At 42.2% G+C, this 21567-nt stretch overlaps 1 protein-coding gene across 2 annotated transcripts in view; it reads left to right on the top strand.

Annotated features, from left to right (window-relative positions):
- The first annotated feature begins 4047 nt into the window (after positions 1-4047).
- LOC120913492 (serine/threonine-protein phosphatase 1 regulatory subunit 10-like) overlaps positions 4048-21567 on the top strand; it is a 43210-nt gene continuing 25690 nt past the window's right edge. The window contains exons 1-11 of one of the 2 annotated variants that reach the window (XM_040323458.1): positions 4048-4170; positions 4321-4849; positions 14450-14565; positions 14913-14999; positions 16435-16570; positions 16666-16717; positions 16824-16901; positions 18230-18397; positions 18489-18591; positions 18913-19022; positions 20449-20549. In XM_040323458.1, the coding sequence (XP_040179392.1) occupies positions 14459-14565; positions 14913-14999; positions 16435-16570; positions 16666-16717; positions 16824-16901; positions 18230-18397; positions 18489-18591; positions 18913-19022; positions 20449-20549 (942 nt within the window). In that variant the 5' untranslated portion in view covers positions 4048-4170; positions 4321-4849; positions 14450-14458. The other variant, XM_040323459.1, reaches the window with a different exon arrangement.

Genomic DNA, 21567 nt, shown 5'->3' with positions numbered 1-21567 from the left:
CAGGTTTTCTTATGCATCATCTTTAGAAGAGGCTTCCTTCTGGGATGACAGCCATGCAGATCAATTTGATGCAATGTGCAGTGTATGGTCTGAGCACTGACAGGCTGACCCCCCCCCCCCCATCCCTTTAACCTCTGCAGCAATGCTGGCAGCACTCATACGTCTATTTCCCAAAGACAACCTCTGGATATGATGCTGCGCATGTGAACTCAACTTCTTTGTTCGACCATGGCGAGGCCTGTTCTGAATGGAACCTGTCCTGTTAAACCTTTATATGGCCTTGGCCACCGTGCTGCAGCTCAGTTTCAGGGTCTTGGCAATCATCTTATAGCCTAGGCCATCTTTATGTAGAGCAACAATTCCCTTCTTCCAAATCCTCAGAGAGTTCTTTGTAATGAGGTTCCATGTTGAACTTCCAGTGACCAGTATGAGAGTGCAAGAGCGATAACACCAAATTTAACACACCTGCTCCCCATTCACACCTGAGACCTCGTAACACTAATACACCACATGACACCGGGAGCAGTGGCGGTGCATCCATAAGGGGCGCACGGGCGGATATAACCCTAAGGTCAAAGGCTGCTGTGTCCGTCCATGAACTCAGAGAATGGATTTTACGGTGAGTACAAAAATCCTATTTTTTAAGGGTAAAAGTTTGTCGCCATTCCACGAGTGGACACAATTTTGAAGCGTGACATGTTGAGTATCAGTGTACTCGGCGTAACATTATTTTTCACAATATTAAAAAAAATTGGGCTAACTTTACTGTTGTCTTATTTTTTTATTTAAAAAAGTGCGCTTGTAGGACCACTGCGCAAATACGGTGTGACAAAGTATTGCAACGACCGCCATTTTATTCTCTAGGGTGATAGTGTTTGGGGGTTAATTTTCTAGCAAAAAAAATGTTTTAACTTGTAAACAACAAATCTCAGAAAGAGGCTTGGATCTTAAGTGGTTAATGGAATCTCCACACGTCTGCTAAAGAGCAGCGTGTTTTGGTTTGCGGGTACGAGAACACAAGCAATTTACAGACGCTCCAGCTCCCGCAATAGTGTGAACCTAGACTCACTGCTGACCTCCTTTATGGTTTACTGTATACTTATTTATTATCAAATTTGTTAACACAGTCATATATTGTGTTGGGTATCGAGAATGACAATAATAGTACCCAATGCCACAAGCCAAGGTTAGTCTATTCTTTTGTTTTAGGGTGTCTCTTGACTTATAAAAATCCTCGACCTGGTCACTTCCGCTAAGCCTGTGTCACTACCCAGCTGTTCTAGCGTCTTCACTGTGCATGCGTAGACTGTTGTTCGGGTCCAGAAATCTCATAGACCTGAGCGGCGTGCCATCTGATACAAGACATCAGCGGGAGCAGTGCGTCCAGCCCTGCCCCTGCCACTAACACGCACCTAGGCTGCACTAGAGAGGCGGGCCCCGTGCATAGCCCTGTATATGTCACTGGAGCTCGGATACACATAGCAGTGCTGGCAGCAGTGGGAGCGACCAAGATCTGTGCTTTTGGAGGGGGGTGGGCCCCGTGAATAGCACTGTATGTGTAAATGTTCTAAAGTTTAAGAAAGCCCATCAAAGATCCCTGTGCCCAGGAGATTGCAATCTATGACAATGACCTGCAGTTTAGTTGGCAATATAAGAAAGCCCATCGGAAGAGCTGTGTCTATTCTGATCTCTGTGTTCTTTTGACAAGTGTGCTGTAGATGGAGCATGTCAAGCCATAGCTGTGTGCCCTGAGAAAATGCTGATCGCCTATCCGTGCTGCTGCTGGCGATCATGAATGAGGGCCCTGCAGACTTGGTCATTAGAATATGCGAGACCACCCCATACCCCACTTCATCTCCCCTGGGGATAGGGACCCCACTTCTCCCCTGGGGACAGGGACCCCCTTCTCTTCCTAGGACAGGGACCTCATCTCATCCCCTTCTCCCCTAAGGACAGGGACCCCCGTCTCCCCTGGGGATGGAACCTAGGTGAGATGGAGTCCCCGTTGCCAGGGGAGATAGGGTTCCTGTCCATAGGCAAGATGGAGTTCCTGTCCTCGGGGGAGAAGGGGGGGGTCCCTGTCCTCAGGGGAGCCTGTCCTCAAGGGAGATGGGGGTGCCTGTCCTCAAGGGAGATGCACCATTTTGTTGGAGATCGCTTCTATGGCATATTAACACGCCATCTCCCCTGAGGACAGGGACCCCCCTTCTCCCCCAAGGACAGGAACTCCATTTTCCCTGACAACAAGGACTCCATCTCACCTAGGTTCCATCCCCAGGGGAGAAGGGGGTCCCTGTCCTCAGGGGAGAAGGGGATGAGATGGGGTTCCCTGTCCTCGGAGAAGATGGGGGGTCCCTGTCCCCAGGGGAGATGGGGTATCCTCGGGGGTCCCTGTCCTCTGGGGAGAAGGGGGTCCCTGTTCTCGGGGGAGAAGGGGATGAGATGGGGGTCCCTGTTCTCGGGGGAGAAGGGGATGAGATGGGGGTCCCTGTCCTCGGAGAAGATGGGGGTCCCTGTCCCCAGGGGAGATGGGGTATCCTTGGGGGAGAAGAAGGGGGTCCCTGTCCTCGGGGGAGAAGAAGGGGGTCCCTGTCCTCGGGGGAGAAGAAGGGGGTCCCTGTCCTCGGGGGAGAAGAAGGGGGTCCCTGTCCTCGGGGGAGAAGAAGGGGGTCCCTGTCCTGGGGGGAGAAGAAGGGGGTCCCTGTCCTCGGGGGAGAAGAAGGGGGTCCCTGTCCTCGGGGGAGAAGAAGGGGGTCCCTGTCCTCGGGGGAGAAGAAGGGGGTCCCTGTCCTCGGGGGAGAAGAAGGGGGTCCCTGTCCTCGGGGGAGAAGAAGGGGGTCCCTGTCCTGGGGGGAGAAGAAGGGGGTCCCTGTCCCCAGGAGAAGGGGGTCCCTGTCCTCGGGGGAGAAGAAGGGGGTCCCTGTCCTCGGGGGAGAAGAAGGGGGTCCCTGTCCTCGGGGGAGAAGAAGGGGGTCCCTGTCCTCGGGGGAGAAGAAGGGGGTCCCTGTCCTCGGGGGAGAAGAAGGGGGTCCCTGTCCTCGGGGGAGAAGAAGGGGGTCCCTGTCCTCGGGGGAGAAGAAGGGGGTCCCTGTCCTCGGGGGAGAAGAAGGGGGTCCCTGTCCTCGGGGGAGAAGAAGGGGGTCCCTGTCCCCAGGAGAAGATGGAGGGGTATTGGGTGGGCTCACTTACCATGACCAATGAATTCTGCAGGGCCCTCATTAATGGTCTCCTGCAGCAGCATGGATCAGCATACCCCCAGGGAGCACAGCTATGCATTGCCTTCACATGCTCCATCTACAGAACACTTTTTAAAAGAATACAGAGAAAAAACAGAGATCAGAATAGACACAGCTCTTCCGATGGGCTTTCTTATATTACCAACTAAACTGCAGGTCATTGTCATAGATTGCAAGCTCTTGGGCACAGCACAGGGATCTCTGATAGGCTTTCTTAAACTATAGGTCACATACAGTGCTATTCACGATGTCTAGGTCCCTCCCACTGCTGCCAGCACCGCCCTGTGTATCCGAGCTCCAGTGCCATATACTGTACAGGGCTATGCACGGGGGCCCGCCCGCCTCTCTAGAGTAGCCTTAGGGGGCGTGTTAGTGGCGGGGACGGGGCTAGACTCACTGCTCCCGCCGACGCCATGTGTCAGCTGGCACACCTCTCGGGTCTATATTTCTGGACCCGAAGAACAGTCTACGCATGCGCAGTGAAGACGCTATGTGCCATTGTGTTGGAGACCGCTGCATTTGCCTCACGCAAAATGTCTTTCACTGGGGACACAAATAGCGCGCTAACTCACACTCTACGGAGCCACACCAGCAAGTAAAACAAATGCATTTGCGCTCGGCTGTACATTTCTACCTCTCAGCTAATATAATCTCTCTCTTTCTTTGAAATGAAGGAACACGAACCCCGGTCCTTCCATTAGAAACGTATACGGGGGAAGATAAGGGTGAGGGCGTGGCTTAGCACTTTCGAGGTTTCTATTGGTGGGTTCAGAAACGTCACCTGTTGCTAGCTTCCTTCTCCTAGTCAGCCTGGCGCGATTGACCAACCCGCTTGCCCCTTTTGACTTCTAGTTTGCACGCCCCCAACATTACGTCACCGAGCCTTATAGAGGCGGGCGGTTCCTACCGCCGCCATTCCAGGCTTCGTCGTCAGGTATGTGAAGGTTGAAATAGCGTTGTTTTTGATGGCCGTGCACCCTCCCCTATTGTCCTTTACCACACGCTCAGCGTTTGTATTGTGTGTCTCTCTGTCACCCCCAATTGCTGATTGTACTTAATGGGATTTATTTTGTCTCCTGCACAGGTGTCTCTTACCTCCATGACTTGCTCTGGCTTCCCGAGGTCTGAATGTTCACGTTGGACGATAGTTAACATTAACCCTAAAGAACCCAGAAGCTTCTCTCTGCTTGGACCATACTGAAGATCAAGGGGAATAAAAATCCCTCGTCAGCTCCATCTACACGTCTTCGCGCTGCGCTTATCTGACACCCCAAAGGGCAGTTTAGAATAATTGATAATAAAAAAAAGAAAACACTAGAAATAATATTAGTGAGAGTTTAGACTCTTATACTAAATTTCAGCCATTTTTTTATTTTTGTGTGGCTAAGTTCCCTTTCAGTATGGATTCCCTGGACAGTTTCCAGCCCTGAGCTGTACTACGCCCTTTATAAAGATGGTGGCTGCAGTCTTTGTCATGCTGCTATAACCTATAGAGGCACATTGGCCCGTCTGAGAGGAATTAGAAAGCCCCACTTTGTTGCCCTTTTTCGTCACATTTTTTTTAACCCAAAAAACGACGTTTTTTTCGAAGCACAGGAGGAGAATTTTGGATAGTAAGTGTTGCCTTTCAAACGACCTTCAAATACTTTTTATACACCCCCTCCTCCGCCCCGGAATTGTTTCCCACATATAAAACCCGTGTGGGTTTCTCTAAATAGGCTTTTCTCATCTCAGTGTAGATCTGGAAGTATAATGGTATCAGTAATTTCATGGCACAGCCTGAACCATTACCTGGAGACTTGTAAAGCTGCAGAGAAATCAATTGCGGTTCTTATTAGGTTGGCATGTGTGTTTTTTCTTTTTTTACCCCCTTTATGATCATCTGAGCCATACATTAAAATTAGAGGAGAGGCTGGTCTAGCCAGGCATAACAATATATAGTCAGGCAGTTATGAGCTATAAAACACACATAAATATATATAAAATATAGATTTCATTGGAAAAATGAGCTCCCATACATGAGATGAGGTTGGGAGTTTTGCCTTTAGTTGGCTTTATCTCTGTGTGGGAGACAACATCTAACGTAGATGTAATCATAGATCCATGAGCAATCTGTACATAAAGATTGCAGGCAGAGAAGGCTGCTCAGACACCAAGGAGGATGACTCTCATATCCCGGGATGGCCAGGAACAAATTTGTGTCCAGGCAGGGAGCATAGAGGCTTATGGAAAGCAGCAGACGAGAACAGAGTGATTTATGGACGATAAACCATAACTATTTCATCCAAGGACCCTTCCTCTTGTTTTTGCTCTGCGTTATTACTCCATTAACCTATTGTGGGCGCCGTATGGATATATTTACACAGCAGTGGAGTTTTATTTAATTTTTGCAGATGTGCATATTGACCAAGGAGAATTAAAAGCAATCTAGTAATAAAGATTGCATAGCTTCTTCTTACGGCTAAACGCGTGTAGATCCCTATTTTTCAATAATGACCATGCCATACAGCAAAAGTATAATTTAGGTAGATTTTTTTTTTTTTATCTGTTATTTTTATTTTATTTTTTTGTATGTAGCTTTTGTTTAAACCAACATGTGTGCTGTTTCAAAGTAATGTTTGTCGTTTGATAGCTCCCATTTCTGAATATTTGCCACAGCACTTAATTCATTTTTTTTCTCAATGAAGTTGGGATTATTTTAGCCCTGTGCCGAAGAGGCAGCATACATTTTTAATTTATCTATTTTTATTTTTTAATATATCAAGCATGAGGCCAAATTATCTGAAATATTGGATCTGTTATTTAATTTTTTTATATATGTGCATTTTTTTAGTTTACCACATTTATTTTAGTTGTTATTTATTTTTTAAGCATTTATTGCAGTGCATCTCAATCATTCTTCAAAATGGCTGCTCTGCTTGTTGTTTTTAGTCTCTGGTGTGTTCCAACATCAAAATGGCTTCTGTCACTCCTTCTTTGTTTGCAGACGGCTGAGTTGTACTGCGGAGGGGTTGGCCAATGTGCCCAGCCGATGGGAACGCCCTCTTCTCCTCTGCTTATGCCCTTTGCTCAGCCAGACATCTAATATAGATGTTAGAGCGGTGAGTGAGGCAGGCTAGATAGACCATCAAATCCATGTTTTGTTTTCCAACATTTCATTTTTTTTAAACCATGCTTTTTCAGATAGTACTTTTATTTTATTTATATTTTATTCCCCACACAATGGGAAAACAGCATCTGCCACTGCTGTATTAATAGCTACAGTGTGTGTGCACATGTAAATTGCTGCGATATACATTATTTACAGTAATGACTATCAAATACATCTTGATTCATTTTTCTAGTATACCCCCATGATTCAGTATACACTGCACATTTCACTCGTGCTTTGATCTATACTAATTAATTTGTATTTCATTGTAGCCCTAATCAGGAACATAGACTTTTAGATATCAACGAGAAAATAATAACTGCAACTTTGTTTTTATGTGAGCTAAAAGCTTACATAAAATATTTACTCAAATTCCTCTGCATTTTTTAACTATTTAGGCCTAGAAAAGACTACACTGTGCCTTAAGTGTTTGTATGTTTGGTAGTGGATGTGTATGTGTTGCTTAATAATTTTGCCCGTTATTAAAGTGTTTGTTAACCCCCAAAAAAATGACAGATCCTGTTCCCTTAAAGCAGATTACAGAGCACGGTGCTTGTGCTGTGTAATCTGCCTCTCGCTAAACTGTAAAAAAAAAACCTCCCTGAACCTGACACTTTCTGTATCCCCCTCTCTGCACTGACCATTAAAATCAGGGTTGCTGAGCCCTGACCACCGTAGTCAGTGTACGTCCCTTCGTCATCCACAGCTGTCCTCTCTGCTCTACTCCTCACCCCCACCTCCCTGCCTGTCAGCTGTGTCTCTGCGCATCCCCCCCCCCTCTAGCCCCGCCGCTATGTACAAATAAAAGTTTACAAAATGTCACTGCTAGCCCCTCTATTATAGTTAGGCATAGCACACTGTATAAGTATTTTATAAAAATGAGCTTTGTAAATACCGATTTAATGCAATCTTCAGTCCGGTCACGTGACTCGCGCCCGATCTTCAGGGCTACTGTGGGAGGGGCTGAGCGGCCATGTGATCTCCCCGACTGACGTCAGAGGGAGATCTTGGCCCCCCCTCCTGCAGAAGCCATATATCATTTGACCAGGCCTGAAAATCGCCCTAAATAGGTATTTACAACGCTCCTTTTTTTTTATTTTTATAAAAGACTTATAGTGTTCTATGCCAGGCTCTAATAGAGGGGCTGGCAGTGATGTGCATATGTGAGTTAACAAACCCTTTGAGTGAAAAAAAAATGCAGAATATTTTTATTTCATTTTTTTTTTATAAGAGAATGCATGTAGTATGTGTGTTAATTTTTAAGTAACGCCATTTTTTTTTTTGTACTCATTTTTTATGCCAAGGTCTAATATCTGATACCTGTGTGTGTGTGTGTTTTTATTTTTTTTAACTATTTTTCTTTAAACTGCATATTTGGCAATTTTCGAGGTGAAAACATGGCAATACATTTTTTTTTTTTGCACCTTAACAGATTTATTAAACTAAAATTTTGCCATCATAACTTTGTTGTAAGAAAAGCCCTTTTTTTCCCCTTATGCGGTTTTATATTCCTTTTTTCTTTCTTTGCTTTGTCAGTGAGATTTACATTATATTATAATATCTGAAACGCAACCTTTGGCACTCTGGGTAAGTATTCTGATATTGCTTCCCATACCATAACCAGCTGCAGGCAGTGGTCAGCTTGGAGTCGATGGTATTAAGGCACCACTGCCAGTTGTTGGCGAGAGTATGAATGCCTTTAGCACAGGGTCAGCTGTTACAGATATGGACATTGTGTGTGTTGGATGAACTAAAAGAAAATCCCTGTCACTGAGATGAAAGGCCAGCTCAAGTATTGGTAAGCAAACAATCGCAAATCTGTGCGTATATGCACACTTTGCCCATCTCTTGTTAACTTTATAAAAGTTTGCAACTTGATGTTGAAAATCTTCTAAGTGCTAGCAGTTATTGCAAGCACAAACATATATGCATGCTTATGTGTTTATTTATTTTTTGCAATTTAAACCTATGCACTGAACTGTTATATTGATGCTATGTACATGTGGTGGTCTCCACCAGCTATGGTACATTGGTTTTTACTGCAGTGGAGATGCTGTATAAAGCTTTTTACATTTTAAGGAAACAAACCAATCATATTTTTCCTGTTTTAACCTGATCTAGAAAGATTTCAGCTTGAAATCTGATTGCTATTGGGGACAACAACAGTTTACTTTAAAACACTTTCATACGCAAAGGCCTATTCTAGATAAAATAAAGATAATGAGCTTTATTTATCAAACAGATAAGAACTCTCTGTTTCCTTAAGATATTGAGTCAGATTCAGGATTTCATTCTGTCATTTTCAAGTTCAGATTTTAGATTAGATTTTAGTCCAATTTCTATAGGGCAAATGACAGTCCAAGGCCTGTCTGTATTGCTCCAGAGTAAGCAGCTTCCATTTATAAGGGCCTGTTGACACCTGTGCGTTGTGGGGATGTAGATGTGTAATGTGCGCACTACCACAATACACAATTCATTTTGAATAGAAACCCAACAAACTAAGGCTACACATGGTGCAATGCATGGCAACACACCTTACTTTTGATTATAGCAGCTAAATTAAAATTCTAGGACAGTGCAAACACCCCCAAAATGACCCCTTTTTGGAAACTAGACACATCAAAGTGATTTAATCTTTCATTTTGAAAAACACTGTGGACAGTACAGATGTATAGGATAAGAAAAGTTGAGGCTTATTATACAGGTCACATTTTAGATTGGATTTGTAGGAGAGAGAGGTGAAAGGGTTTAAAAAAAACGATCCCACAATCAACACCCTTCCTACCCCGATTCTGCTGCAGCTGTTGATCTGAAACTACTGAATGATTTATTTTTTAACCCTCCCCCATCAGTTGTAATAAGAAGAGGCGGATTCTCGGATGTAAAACCTACTATGTTTACATCTGATTTCTGTAATTGGCCATCACATGGTACAGAGCTGCTCAGATTGGCTCTGTACCCTCTGTGAAATGTACCACCCCATGACGGCTCAGTTTACAGCCATTGACAGGTGCACTGACCACCCAAGGGTGATTTTATAAATGGCACTGCAGAAACAAGGGTCCGCCACCTTGCTGTTTAGAAATGTACCCTGGTACATAAGTGGCTAAGAACTGTTCAAGCAGTTGTCACTTGCCTTAAGAACTGTTTTTTGTTGCCACATACCCACCAATAAGTTTTAGACATACCCTCGAAAATGACAGAGGTAAATTCAAAATTGTAATCTTTTTGGTGGCTGCGGGTTCACATTTAACAGTGGTTACATCTTGGTTACTCTAGTACATGGGTCTTCAAACTACGGCCCTCCAGTTGTTCAGGAACTACAATTCCCATCATGCCTAGTTATGTCTGTGAATGTCAGAGTTTTACAATGCCTCATGGGATGTGTAGTTCCGCAACAGCTGGAGGGCCGTAGTTTGAGGATCCCTGCTCTAGTAGGTAACAGCTCCACCTTTGCTCCAGTGTGTATGAACCGGCCACACTAGGTGTAATGATTCCCTGTAGAATCTAACAATGCAATTTTTAGTCCCGGATCACACCGTTGCGCCTTTGAAACGGCGCAATTTCAAAACCACACATCAATGCGCTTTGCAGTGATGATTTGTTTATGACTTAATTTAGCATAAATCTGAAAGTCACAATTAATTCATCTATAAGTAGCGCAGGAACTTGTTTCGTAATCGCTGGGACATGAGTTGCCGCAATATTAACAATTGCATTACCGAAAATAGGTTGGACTGTCACATTGCATAACGAGTTGCATCGGTGTGAACGGGGGTTAAATCTTAGCAGTAGAGATACTTTGTATCTTTTGGCTAATATGGAAAATAGTGCTTGATGGTAGTACATTTTGCCTAGTTTATTGAACTGTCTCATTCGCACCAGATGTGTTGGGCTGCACTAAGCAGTGTTTCTCAATGCTAAGAAAAGCCTTGTTCCGGCTCCCATCAGTTCACCCCAGTTGTGTGTGCTCAACAAAAGTGTAGCACAGTGCAACACAATTTAGTGCATTACACCATGGTGTGGCCAATAAAACTTGATAGAATGTCACTTTCTGTTATGTCAATAAAGTTGGCACAAAAGAGTAAACCCTAGTCTAATGTAATGTGTTCTTTCCAGCACATTAGTGCTGTTTGTGCTCCCTGCTGGTGTGAACAGGTACGTCACATCACGGTACTCAGTCTTTTTATAGAGGCTGGATTCACATTGTTGTGATGTGTTAACACATGCTTGTTCTGGTAAGGCATCTCGTTCATTTGAGTGGGCTGTCTAACACACCAAAAAAGGTGACCCCACAATATTTTGTAATGCAACTCATACAATACACAGTGTGAACAGGCTATGTAAGAAAAAAATGTGGTTAGTATTGGGGTAGTTACAAAGTAGGTGAGGTTGAAAAAAGACCAACACGTGTGTAGTTATATGTCAGTATTACATTGTATATCCCTGTATGATAGTTACATAGTAGGTGAGGTTGAAAAAAGACACAAGTCCTTCAAGAAACAGTACAAACTGTTTTTACAGAAGTTCAGTTTTAATAAAAAAGTTAAATTTTTAAGGTTAGTTAAGCATTTATTCTGTACAGTGCATAACAAATAATGATTACTGACGCCAGTGCAGAATCCTTTTCTGTATAGGTGAAGTATAAATGGTGGCATTATGTGCAGCAATGTCCACTGTAATCCTGCACACTTTTCCTAAATTAGTGTAATATATTCACATTTGCATGCATATAAAATATACTTGATATAAAAGCAATGATCTTTGTATTACAATAAATAAAAGAGAATGTCCTTGCCTCCAGACTTGAGCACTTGCTCGGTGACATGGGATTAGACGTGTGAGTTTGTCTGGTATTAGCAGTGTGCGTGTTCATCCGATAGAGTACAGAGCCTGTATGTGTGTGTGTGTGTGTGTGTGTGTGTGTGTGTGTGTGTGTGTGTGTGTGTGTGTGTGTATGCTGGAGGAGCAGTCTTGGTTTGAGATGGGAGGAGACTGTGTGTTTCATAATTTCTAAGTCTCCCCCATCTCCCTTTATCAGTTAAAAGAGTAACGGCCACATGTGTCCACCGGCCTTTACTATAGAAAGTATAATACACAGCAAAGGGAAATGCACGCAGCTGTTCTGACTTAGTCGTGCTAAAGTTGAGCCCATGGATTGGTGTAGGTTTACAACTTACATAATGAACACAGAGACTCAGATTTTTTATTATTATATATTTTTTCTTTTCTTTTTCACAATTCGTATTCATTATCTAATGTAAACAAATAGCCTTGAATTATATATATATATATATATATATATATATATATATATATATATATATATATAAGTTTGTAGAATATAAATAAAACCGTTTACGCAAGGCTTCTCTGCAGCTTTATGAACTCCTTCTCAAAATCATCCCAAACAGTGTTAGCCATGTTCAAGAATCTATCAATGCTGGCAAACGTAATTGTCCCCTACAGCTAAAGGAAACACAAAACGCCACCATTGTACAACTTCTGTACCAGTTTTCATCAAATGAAATTTGCTATAGGCCCATCACATGATTTCTTCTTTCGCTAAACATTTATCAAAAAGGATGACAATACTGTATTAATATCTCATTAAGTACACCTGCCATGGAGGCCACCATCATTCTGTTTTCCTTGTTATCTATGGTAGGCTTCAATACATTTAAATCGCAGCCCAGAGACCAACAAATGTTAAAAAGGTGTAACAAGTCCTTATTTCTCTACTTGTAGGCCTGCAACTCAAATTGTGATGCTAAAGCATCAGCATGAAAGCCAGCAAAATTACATTCTCAAAAAAGAGAGATCAGCAATGGTGGCTTATATGCTTCACTTCGAAGAAACAAAAAAATGCAACTTATATCTTCTTCATATTTCTAAGATCATAAAACTGGAGCTACACAACCTCCCTCCCATTCAGCTATTCAATAATTGTCCTATTGTCAGCTATTCAAAGTGTCCTGCCAAACATTTCTGGGTCCCCTAGATTGTAAATGATACATTTTGGAATCCTGTACATTATGGCAGACAGACATTCGGGGGTTGCAGAAAACACTATACTGACACTTGGAGCCTCAACATAACGACGACGATCACCTTTGCTATATAGTGCGTAATAATGACCTCCTAAGCCTCACTGACCAAAGCTGTGCCATAATGGACACTGCCAAAGTTTGCGAAGAAAGGAAAACATTCAGGCCAGCTTCAAACCATTATGTTGCTGTAATGCATAGTACTGCAGCATGAACCCATTGTAGTGCTATTCATTCTGAATTACACTCCGACACACTTCAGCAGTGGACCCGTGTTGCTGTGAAACACACAATAACACAATACCATGTGCTGTGGTGTGTTGCCTTAGGGTAGGGGTCTCCAAACTATGGCCCTCCAGTTCAGGAACTACAATTCCCATCATGCCTAGTAATGTCTGTGAATGTCATAGTTTTACAATGCCTCATGGGACGTGGATTTCCACAACAGCTGGAGGGCTGTAGTTTAAAGATCCCTGCCTTAGGGAATAAGGAAGGGATTTTGATGCACTGGAAGCCCATTCTAAATAAATGGGCTGTTTAAATGCAACTAATGTCGCGGACACACGATCGGAAATTTCCGATGGAAAAAGTCAGACGGACTTTTTCCATAGGAAATTCCGACCATTTGTATGCCCCATCGGAAAAATTCCATTGGAAATCCCGATGAATTCCATCTGAGTTTAAATATAGAACATGTTCTATTTTACTGCGATGGAATTCATCAGAATTCCGATGAGCTTTTGGTCGGGCAAAAACCCATTCGTGTGTACGCGGCATAAGTCGCCAGCCTTACATTATTCACTTTTCTTGTACAATATTCTCTTAGATTTACCAAAACCATATAGGTCAAACCTAAACACTTATAATTTGTCTGCAGTCAGGCACACTCTTGCGCTACATAGTTATAACTAAAGAAAAACGAAAATTGTATAATTATGGCCAGCTTCAGATTAGTGTGTGTGAGAACACACAACCACGCTTTGTAAAGGTGTGGAGGGGCCCCATAGTCTTTCGGATTCTATTTATCATAAATCTAAATGTTCAAAATTGTTTTAACTGTAAGTTTTTATTAGCCTGTTCTAGTTTTCGGTGATGATTATTATTTTCAGCTCGAAATCACGATCCTTATGGCAAATAAGGATTGGTATAGATTAATCAATTGAACATATAGTGTTAGACTTGTCACAATAATATAAAAAACAATATGGTAATGGATTGGTCCCTCTGACTCTACTTAGAATTTATAGCAGTAGAAAGGCCTAAAAATGAAGTGGCTTCACTTGTGTGGCTATCTATGTAGTATGTCATTGCCAATGTGACTAAAGTCTAATGCCGCGTGCACACGATCGGGCTTTTGCCCGGCCAAATCACATCGGAATTCCATCGGAAAAAAATAGAACATGTTCTATATCTAAACTCCGATGGAATTCATTAGAATTTCCGATGAAAAAACTACACGATCAGAAAATTCAATGGAAAAAGTCCATCGGAAAATCCGATCGTGTGTACGGGGCATAAGTCAGGAAAAAGTGTTCTGAGCATTATTATATATTACAGGATTGCTGAAGACAATGAGATATATGAAAGTGTTTTTTCTCATACATGCAGTTAGAATGATCACAATTAAAAATAAATCAGGTTACATTGTGATGTCAGAATATGAACCACAGGGTCCCCTTCCCCCATATATCATATACAGAAAAAATAATTTGGAAATGTTTTATGGCCCCTTTATCAGTAATAGAATATTATGGATAACCGTATTTCCGTTTATCACTCAAGCCCTGAAATTTGTTTTGCATTAAGTTAGTGCAACCCCTTGCAGTTTTGTTAATTTTGCATTTCTACTAATGTACATCCATGTTGGACATGAATAGTACAGGCTAGTGATGGTTATACCTGTCACTGCCAATCATTATTTGTATGGTAGTAAATAAGTAAAATTCTGCGATAACCTTTATAGTAATATACTACATAATAACATGTATAAAAAAATACGTATTTTGTTATTTCAGTTTGTTAAAATGGAGCCAGGACCCATAGATCCCAGTGAGCTGCTCAAGGGTCTCGACTGTCTGCTGGGACAAGAGGGAGAAGTAAAAGAAGTGGCTGGAATGCCAAAAATATACAAGTATGTACATGAATAAATATATTGATGACTTTGTCTAAGGCCCCTTTCACACTTGTACGACTTGTACAACAACTTGGGACTGCAAAGTCTCATGACAAGTTATTCCCCATGAGTTCCAATGACAACCATTCATATTAGTACGACTTCAAGTGGCGCCGACTTCAAAGTAGTCCCAGCACTACTTTGATGCGAGTTGAGGTCCATAGACCTCAAGTCTCCCTAAAATCGTGGGCGCAAAATTGGGGTTAAATCGACTTTGAAGTCTCGATAGTGTGAAAGGGGCCTAACTGTTTAAACAGTTTGTCTCATTTGACTGCTTAAACTTGTATCTTCTGTATATATTTCAGCTTGATGAAGGAATCTCAAAAGATGGTCAGTCGGTGTATCTACCTAAACATCCTATGCCAGACAAATTCCCAGGATCTCCTTTCTAAGTAAGCAGGAGCTATCATTTGTCCCTACGTTTTTTTTTAAACTGCTCTTATGTTGTCACATTGATTGTTTGCCTACAATCATGTCTTCAAAACAAGGATGAAGGAACCATATTACTATCACAGGAGTGAGCTCTCAAACACACAGCCCAGAGCTACTGCATTAGGGGGGAGAGCGCATGTGAGGGGTTTGAATGAGGGAAAGAGCTCACTCCTGTGATGGTGAAGATGATCAATAACAGCTGAAGGCTGTCTTAGAAACATCCTTAGCAATGCCCTTGGAGTTTTCCAGTCAGGCTTCATGGGGTAAATGGCCTACACCAATAGCAAGAGCAATTCAATTCAGCTTGTTTTTTATGTACAGACTTCCCTTATCTGCATAGACATTTATTTCCATAAAGGTGAACTATGCCTTTAAAGCGGGAGTTCACCCGAAAACACATTTTTAACAGTAGATTGATGCTCATTTTGTCAAGGGGAATCGGGTAGTTTTTTTTTAAATCGAAGCAGTACTTACCGTTTTAGAGAGCGATCTTCTCCGCCGCTCCCGGGTATGGTCTTCGGGACTGGGCGTTCCTATTTGATTGACAGGCTTCCGACGGTCGCATACATCGCGTCACGAGTAGCTGAAAGAAGCCGAACGTCGGTGCGGCTCTATACGGCGCCTGCGCACCGACGTTCGGAAAATCGTGACGCGATGTATGCGACCGTCGGAAGCCTGTCAATCAAGTAGGAACGCCCAGTCCCGCAGCCCATACCCGGAAGCGGCGGAGAAGATGCATCTCTAAAACGGTAAGTACTGCTTCGATTGTAAAAAAAACACCCGATTCCCCTTGACAAAACGAGCATCAATCTAATGTTAAAAAAAAAGGTTTTTGGGTGAACCTCCACTTTAAGCAGCTGCTTTTTATAAGCTGTAGAAACTGCTAAAATTCCTGTCTTCAGGAATGCCTGGATCACATAATCAATGCCAAGTCACTAGTCATGTGGTCTCCATGGTGAACAGTGTTGAAGCAGACCTAGCTGATTGGTAGTTTGCTAAGAAATGTACTGCTACCATTCAAGATATACCACATAACTGGCAACAGAGGACAAACCAGAGAAAGTTCCAAGGGACTATATTGTTTTTGGTAGCAGGACATAGGGATGTTTTCTTTTTAAGTGAAGTATTCAGAGTATAGGTGCACTTTAAATCTGACATCAAAGCACTGCTGGGCAAGTCTTAAATATAAAAAAAAAAAAGCAAGTCTTTGCTTCCATGATAACAGTGGGTGCCTCACTTGGGTATTTTGGTATTTTTATATATGATATATAGTGGTTTTATACATAATTTATCAATCTGAAAACATATATTTACTAAATTACCTGGGTTCTCCATTCTTAAATGTTTGTGTTTTATTTTATTTGGTGGACTGACCTCTCTTCCTGCATGTTTCAGGTTTATCCGGGTTGGTGGATACAAGCTCTTAAATGTTTGGCTGACATATGCCCGTAACAACAACAATAGCCCTCTGCTGCATCAAATTCTGCTGACACTTCAGCATTTACCGCTGAAAGTTGACCACCTAAAGCAGGTAAAAAGAATGAACCCAATGTTTTGATCATTCAGTATGTGGACTTTAGTACTGTGTTCTCTTACAGTATATCCTCTACTGACTTGTCTTTTCAGAATAACACAGCAAAGCTGGTGAAGCAGCTCAGCAAGTCCAGTGACAATGAAGGTATTGTACATTCTTTATGTTGGTTATTTATAATAGTCCAATGTGTTTTTGAAGATTGTAAGTATGTTTTTATTTTGCTTTTTTGCTTATTTTTTCCCCCCCTCAGAACTTCGAAAGTTGGCAAGTATTCTGGTGAATGACTGGATGACAGTAATAAGGACCCAAAGTAATCTTCTGCCTCCTGGTGAGTTGGTACTATGGTTACTGGTGGGGACATAGGGTACTTGGAGACACTGTCACCTTACCCATGCAGGTGTTTCTGTAACAGGCATCTTTTCAACCTTCATATATTCACCTTACCTGCACTCTTTCACACTTTCTTTCTCCTCCTAACAGGCTGGGGGGAGCTATGGGGGGTGTAGGTAAGGAATAGTACAAGGGTGACGGCTGATTCATTGCAGAAATACTGTCGCTGTGCGCTGCATGGGCAAGGTGACAAACTCAATAAAGTGTTATTAAACCCAGGACCCTGCATTCACAATATCTGGTCTCCCACAGGACATGGAAATGCTTCTTTAGTAAATATAAACTGCTAAATACCATTTTTTTTCTGCCCATCTGGTAGTTTAAGCCACTTCCACCCCTGGAAGGATTTACCCCCTTAATGACCAAGCCATTTTTTGCGATACGCCACTGCGTTGGTTTAACTGACAATTGCGTGGTCGTGCGACGTGATACCTAAATAAAATTGATGTCCTTATTTCCCCACAAATTGAGCTTTCTTTTGGTGGTTTTCGATCACCTCTGCAGTTGTTTACATTTTGCGCTATAAACAAAAAAGAGCATACATTTTTTTAAACAAATTTTTTTTTTACTTTCTCCTATAATAATATAAAAAGACAAATTGTGTTTCTTCAGATTAGGCCAATATGTATTCTTCTACATGTTTTTGGTAAAAAAAAAAAGCCCATTAAGCGTATATTGATTGGTTTGCACAAAAGTTATAGTATCTACAAAATAGGGGATAGTTTTAGGGACTTTTTTTTATTTATTTTTTTTACAGATAATGACGGCGATCTGTGATTTTTTAAAAAAAAAATTGTGGGACTGCGACATTGCGGCGGACAGATTTGACCCTAAGTGACACCCATACAGTTATCGGTGCTAAAAAAAAAAATGCACGGATCGATGTATAAATGAACACTAGGGGCGATCAAAGGGTTAAATGTGTTCCCTCAGTGTGTGTTCTGTTTGGGGGATGGACTCACTGGGTCAACACAGAGATCGCTGTTCCTGATCACTAGGAACAGCTGATCCCGGTGTTGTCCCCTGTCAGAACAGGGATCCGCCTTGTTTACATAGGCAGATCCCCCCCGTTCTGCCTGTTTGGAGAGATCCCCCGGTGTGCAGTGCGCACGGCCACAGTAACAAAAAGACGTATAGATACGTTGTTTCGCGCAGCCAGGCTGCCCTGCCACAGTATATGTTGGGTGGGTGGTTTAGAAGTGGTAAATTTGAGATTATATGGCCACTTAGGCTACCATTTTCTATAACATTTTCTTAATCCACTAGAAAAGGATAAAAAGAAGAAGAAAGAAGATACTAAAGGAAGATCTCCTATGGCTGATAAGACCTCTGAGGCCAAAACTGAATCTCGGGCAGAAGATCAAGGAGATAAGAGAGAGAAGCCCAAAACGCAGCGCACTGCTGCACCTAGTCATGCAAAATTTAGATCTACAGGTAAGTGACCACCAGCAATTGCAACAATTTCCTCTACAAAAAAAAAACTTCTCTTCGATCCCTGACTGGTTTTGTTCTTGCCTTATCACAGGTCTGGAGGTGGAAATATCTTCACATGCTCCCATCAAGAAGCCAGCTCCTGTTCCAGTTATTTCAGAAAAATACTTGAAACCCATTCCTGTAAAAAGGCAAAGGTGAGAAAAAGGGTAGAAGGATCTCTCGTGTGTGTGTGTGTGTGTGTGTGTGTGTATGTATATGTATGTATGTATGTGTGTATGTATATATATGTGTATATATATATATATATATATAATTAGTGGGCTGTCAGTTTTGTGGTAGTCAGTGGGTTTACTAGGCCTGTTGATTTACAAGGGAAAATGGAATAATTTAAAGGGCCCATTTCCAAATGGGTACATTTTAATACAGTGCAATGCTTTTTAAACACAAGTCCCTTTACATTGTTTACATGTGTGCAGCTGTATAACTACTTACATTTGCTGTCTTTACTCTACCAGCTCGGTTCCCACACCCAGTGATGCAGCACCTGCAGAAAAGAAATACAAGCCACTGAATATTACACCAAATGCTGCCAAGGAGATCAAAGTGAAGATTATTCCTCCACAACGTAAGTACCCCTACAAGTATTTCTTACCATTAAGGCAGCCCATAGATGAGTTTATTTTTATTTTTTTCAACCAACTGGTTAAACAAAAGAAATTACTTGATCCCCCATCCACACTCTTGATGTGGATGGGGGAATACTCCCTGTTGAGGTATTGTATTCTGACAGTGGGGAGACTTTCCTGCTGTCAGAATACACTGATAGGCGCTACTGGCTATAGTCTGCTTCACTGATTGAGCAGGGCAAATCCGACAGGCTGGTTGTACAGAAGTCAATTGGCAGATCAACTTCTGTACAACAAGCATGCTATTGGATCAAAATTTGTCCAGTCCTTGCTGAACCAGCCAAATTTCGATTTATGTATGGCCAATGTTACAGTGTTAACCTGTACTTTACCCTTAGTAGGCAAATACTTTTGGGTATAGGGAAGCGTGGCAGTGCCTGTGCCACTCACAATATGGTGTTGGAGGCCTGGGAGATTAATTATTGGGTCCAAGTTCTATCACATGAGGCCAAGGGGAGTGGTGAGCCCCCTTTCTACAGAATATCAAAAAGTAAAAAAAAAAATGTAATTCATAGGTGCTCTGACACCTGATTAGGGCAGCAGGGGATCACAAGGAAGGTACATATAAGCTGATTAATTTTCCCACTATAAAGTGAACATTTTGCTTTTGCCTACTATGGGCAGTACAGGTTCAATTAAAAGTATATTGAAACCCTGTTAACAAAAGTAAATAAATTGTTTTGTGATTTAAAAAAATAAAAATTGGTAGATTTTTCTTCTACAATTTCCACGGAGGATTAAACTTGTAAATAGTAGCACCAACACTTTTGCTAATGCTGCCTTTTGATAAGACAAGGTTGACAGGGGTAACAACACTGCCCTTGCATAACCTGTATGGAGAGGTAGGGTTGTCACCCTTGTGTGTATATTCCCAAGTGGAGAAGCTCACTGATATTTCTGCTCTATGTGGAAGCAAACAGTGCCATTGACCAGCCTCCAAACTGCCACAGAGTGTATTAGGACTGAGCAAAGCATTTTAGAATGTGTTGTTTCAAGCAGTGCTCTATGTTACAGCATCTAGCCGGGCATTAAATTGCACAGCCTTCAAAGTCCTGCTATACAATGCTGCGGCCCTGTGCATGGCTTCCAAAATGAATGTCAAAACCACTAAAGGTGTTTTTTTTTTTTTTTTTTTTTTTTATCGAGTATTTTGGTCCTGAAATGGTAGTCCTTTAATAATGACATGTTATTATTGTACTGTTGTCAAACAAAATATTGTAATTCCAGTATAAAACACTAGATGGCGATACAGATATCCACTGCAAATTATAGTCCCTCTTTATGCCACAGAAGACTAGCATTCTTTCAAGATGTTCATACTGTAATATATTTAACTCTAATAGAATTTACGAATTTTCCCTGCAGCTATGGAGAGTTTGGAATTCTTGGATGCATTGAATTCTGCCCCAGTTTCTGGACTAAAAATTAAAAAGAAGAAGAAAGCAGTTTCTCCAACCAATAATAAGGTAACTTTATTGCCTGGCCATACACTGGGATGTTTTGTGGTAGCCTGATATATTTACATCTCCACTATTAGTCATATAAGAAATATGATTCTATAAATGCAGATTGCCAAGTGCCCTCAGTATATATTAGGGGTGTGCATCTTCACTGGTCTCACGATTCGATTCCATTACGATTATTCTGTCAATTATTCAATTCTGCGATGCATCATGATTACTTCCATGGTTTTCAGTCCTTCAACATCTCTAGCTTGGCTGCAGGATGGGCATGATCAGGGCTAATCAATGCAGCCTCATTGGTGCCCATTAGTGCAGCTTACCAGTGCACATCAATGCAGATTACCATTGTCAATGCAGCCTCATCAGTGCCTGGATCACACAGAGCGGGTATGTCCCGCTGTGACACGGAGCTTGGATTTGATTTCCCACCTTTTAGACTGTCTCCTATAATACAAATCACACTGTTTAAATTTCCCAGGCATTGAATCAGTATGCCGTCTATCATAAGAGCTAGTCTAAGAGGCGGGACTTTATTACAGCAGCTGTGTGGCATTTCAGATCCGAGCTCTGTGTGTGACATACACATTTAGGGAGGGAGGGGAAGACTCTCACAGGGGCCGATGACGTAATTGATACAATCGCGATTCAGCCATTCTCTGCATCGGTGCAGAATCGCTTAAGGCTGAATTGCAATGCGTCGATTACACAATTATTTTTAACACCCCTAGTATATATACATCATTACTTTGACATTTAATACCAGGGCTATGGCAGCAGCTAGCTGCCATAAGCCTGGTATAATTTTTTTCTATGGGTGATTCTGCGTTGAATAAAATTGATCCCAGCGGCGCATTTGCCGCAGGGTCACTTTCAGAGGCAGCGGGAGAAGTGCCCCCTCCCGCCACTTCCTGGTCTGCTGACGTCGTCAGGTAAACCTGGAAGCGATCCGATGGCTAGGCAGGAAGTCGAGAAATGGCAAGATAGCCCCTACTCGAATCTATGCCCTTGGAGGACCAAAGCG

This window comes from Rana temporaria, chromosome 9 (genome assembly GCF_905171775.1).
Source record: "Rana temporaria chromosome 9, aRanTem1.1, whole genome shotgun sequence".
Lineage (NCBI taxonomy): Eukaryota > Metazoa > Chordata > Amphibia > Anura > Ranidae > Rana > Rana temporaria.
The sequence above is the reverse complement of the archived record's forward strand: the minus strand, read 5'-3'. Positions and strand labels throughout refer to the sequence as shown.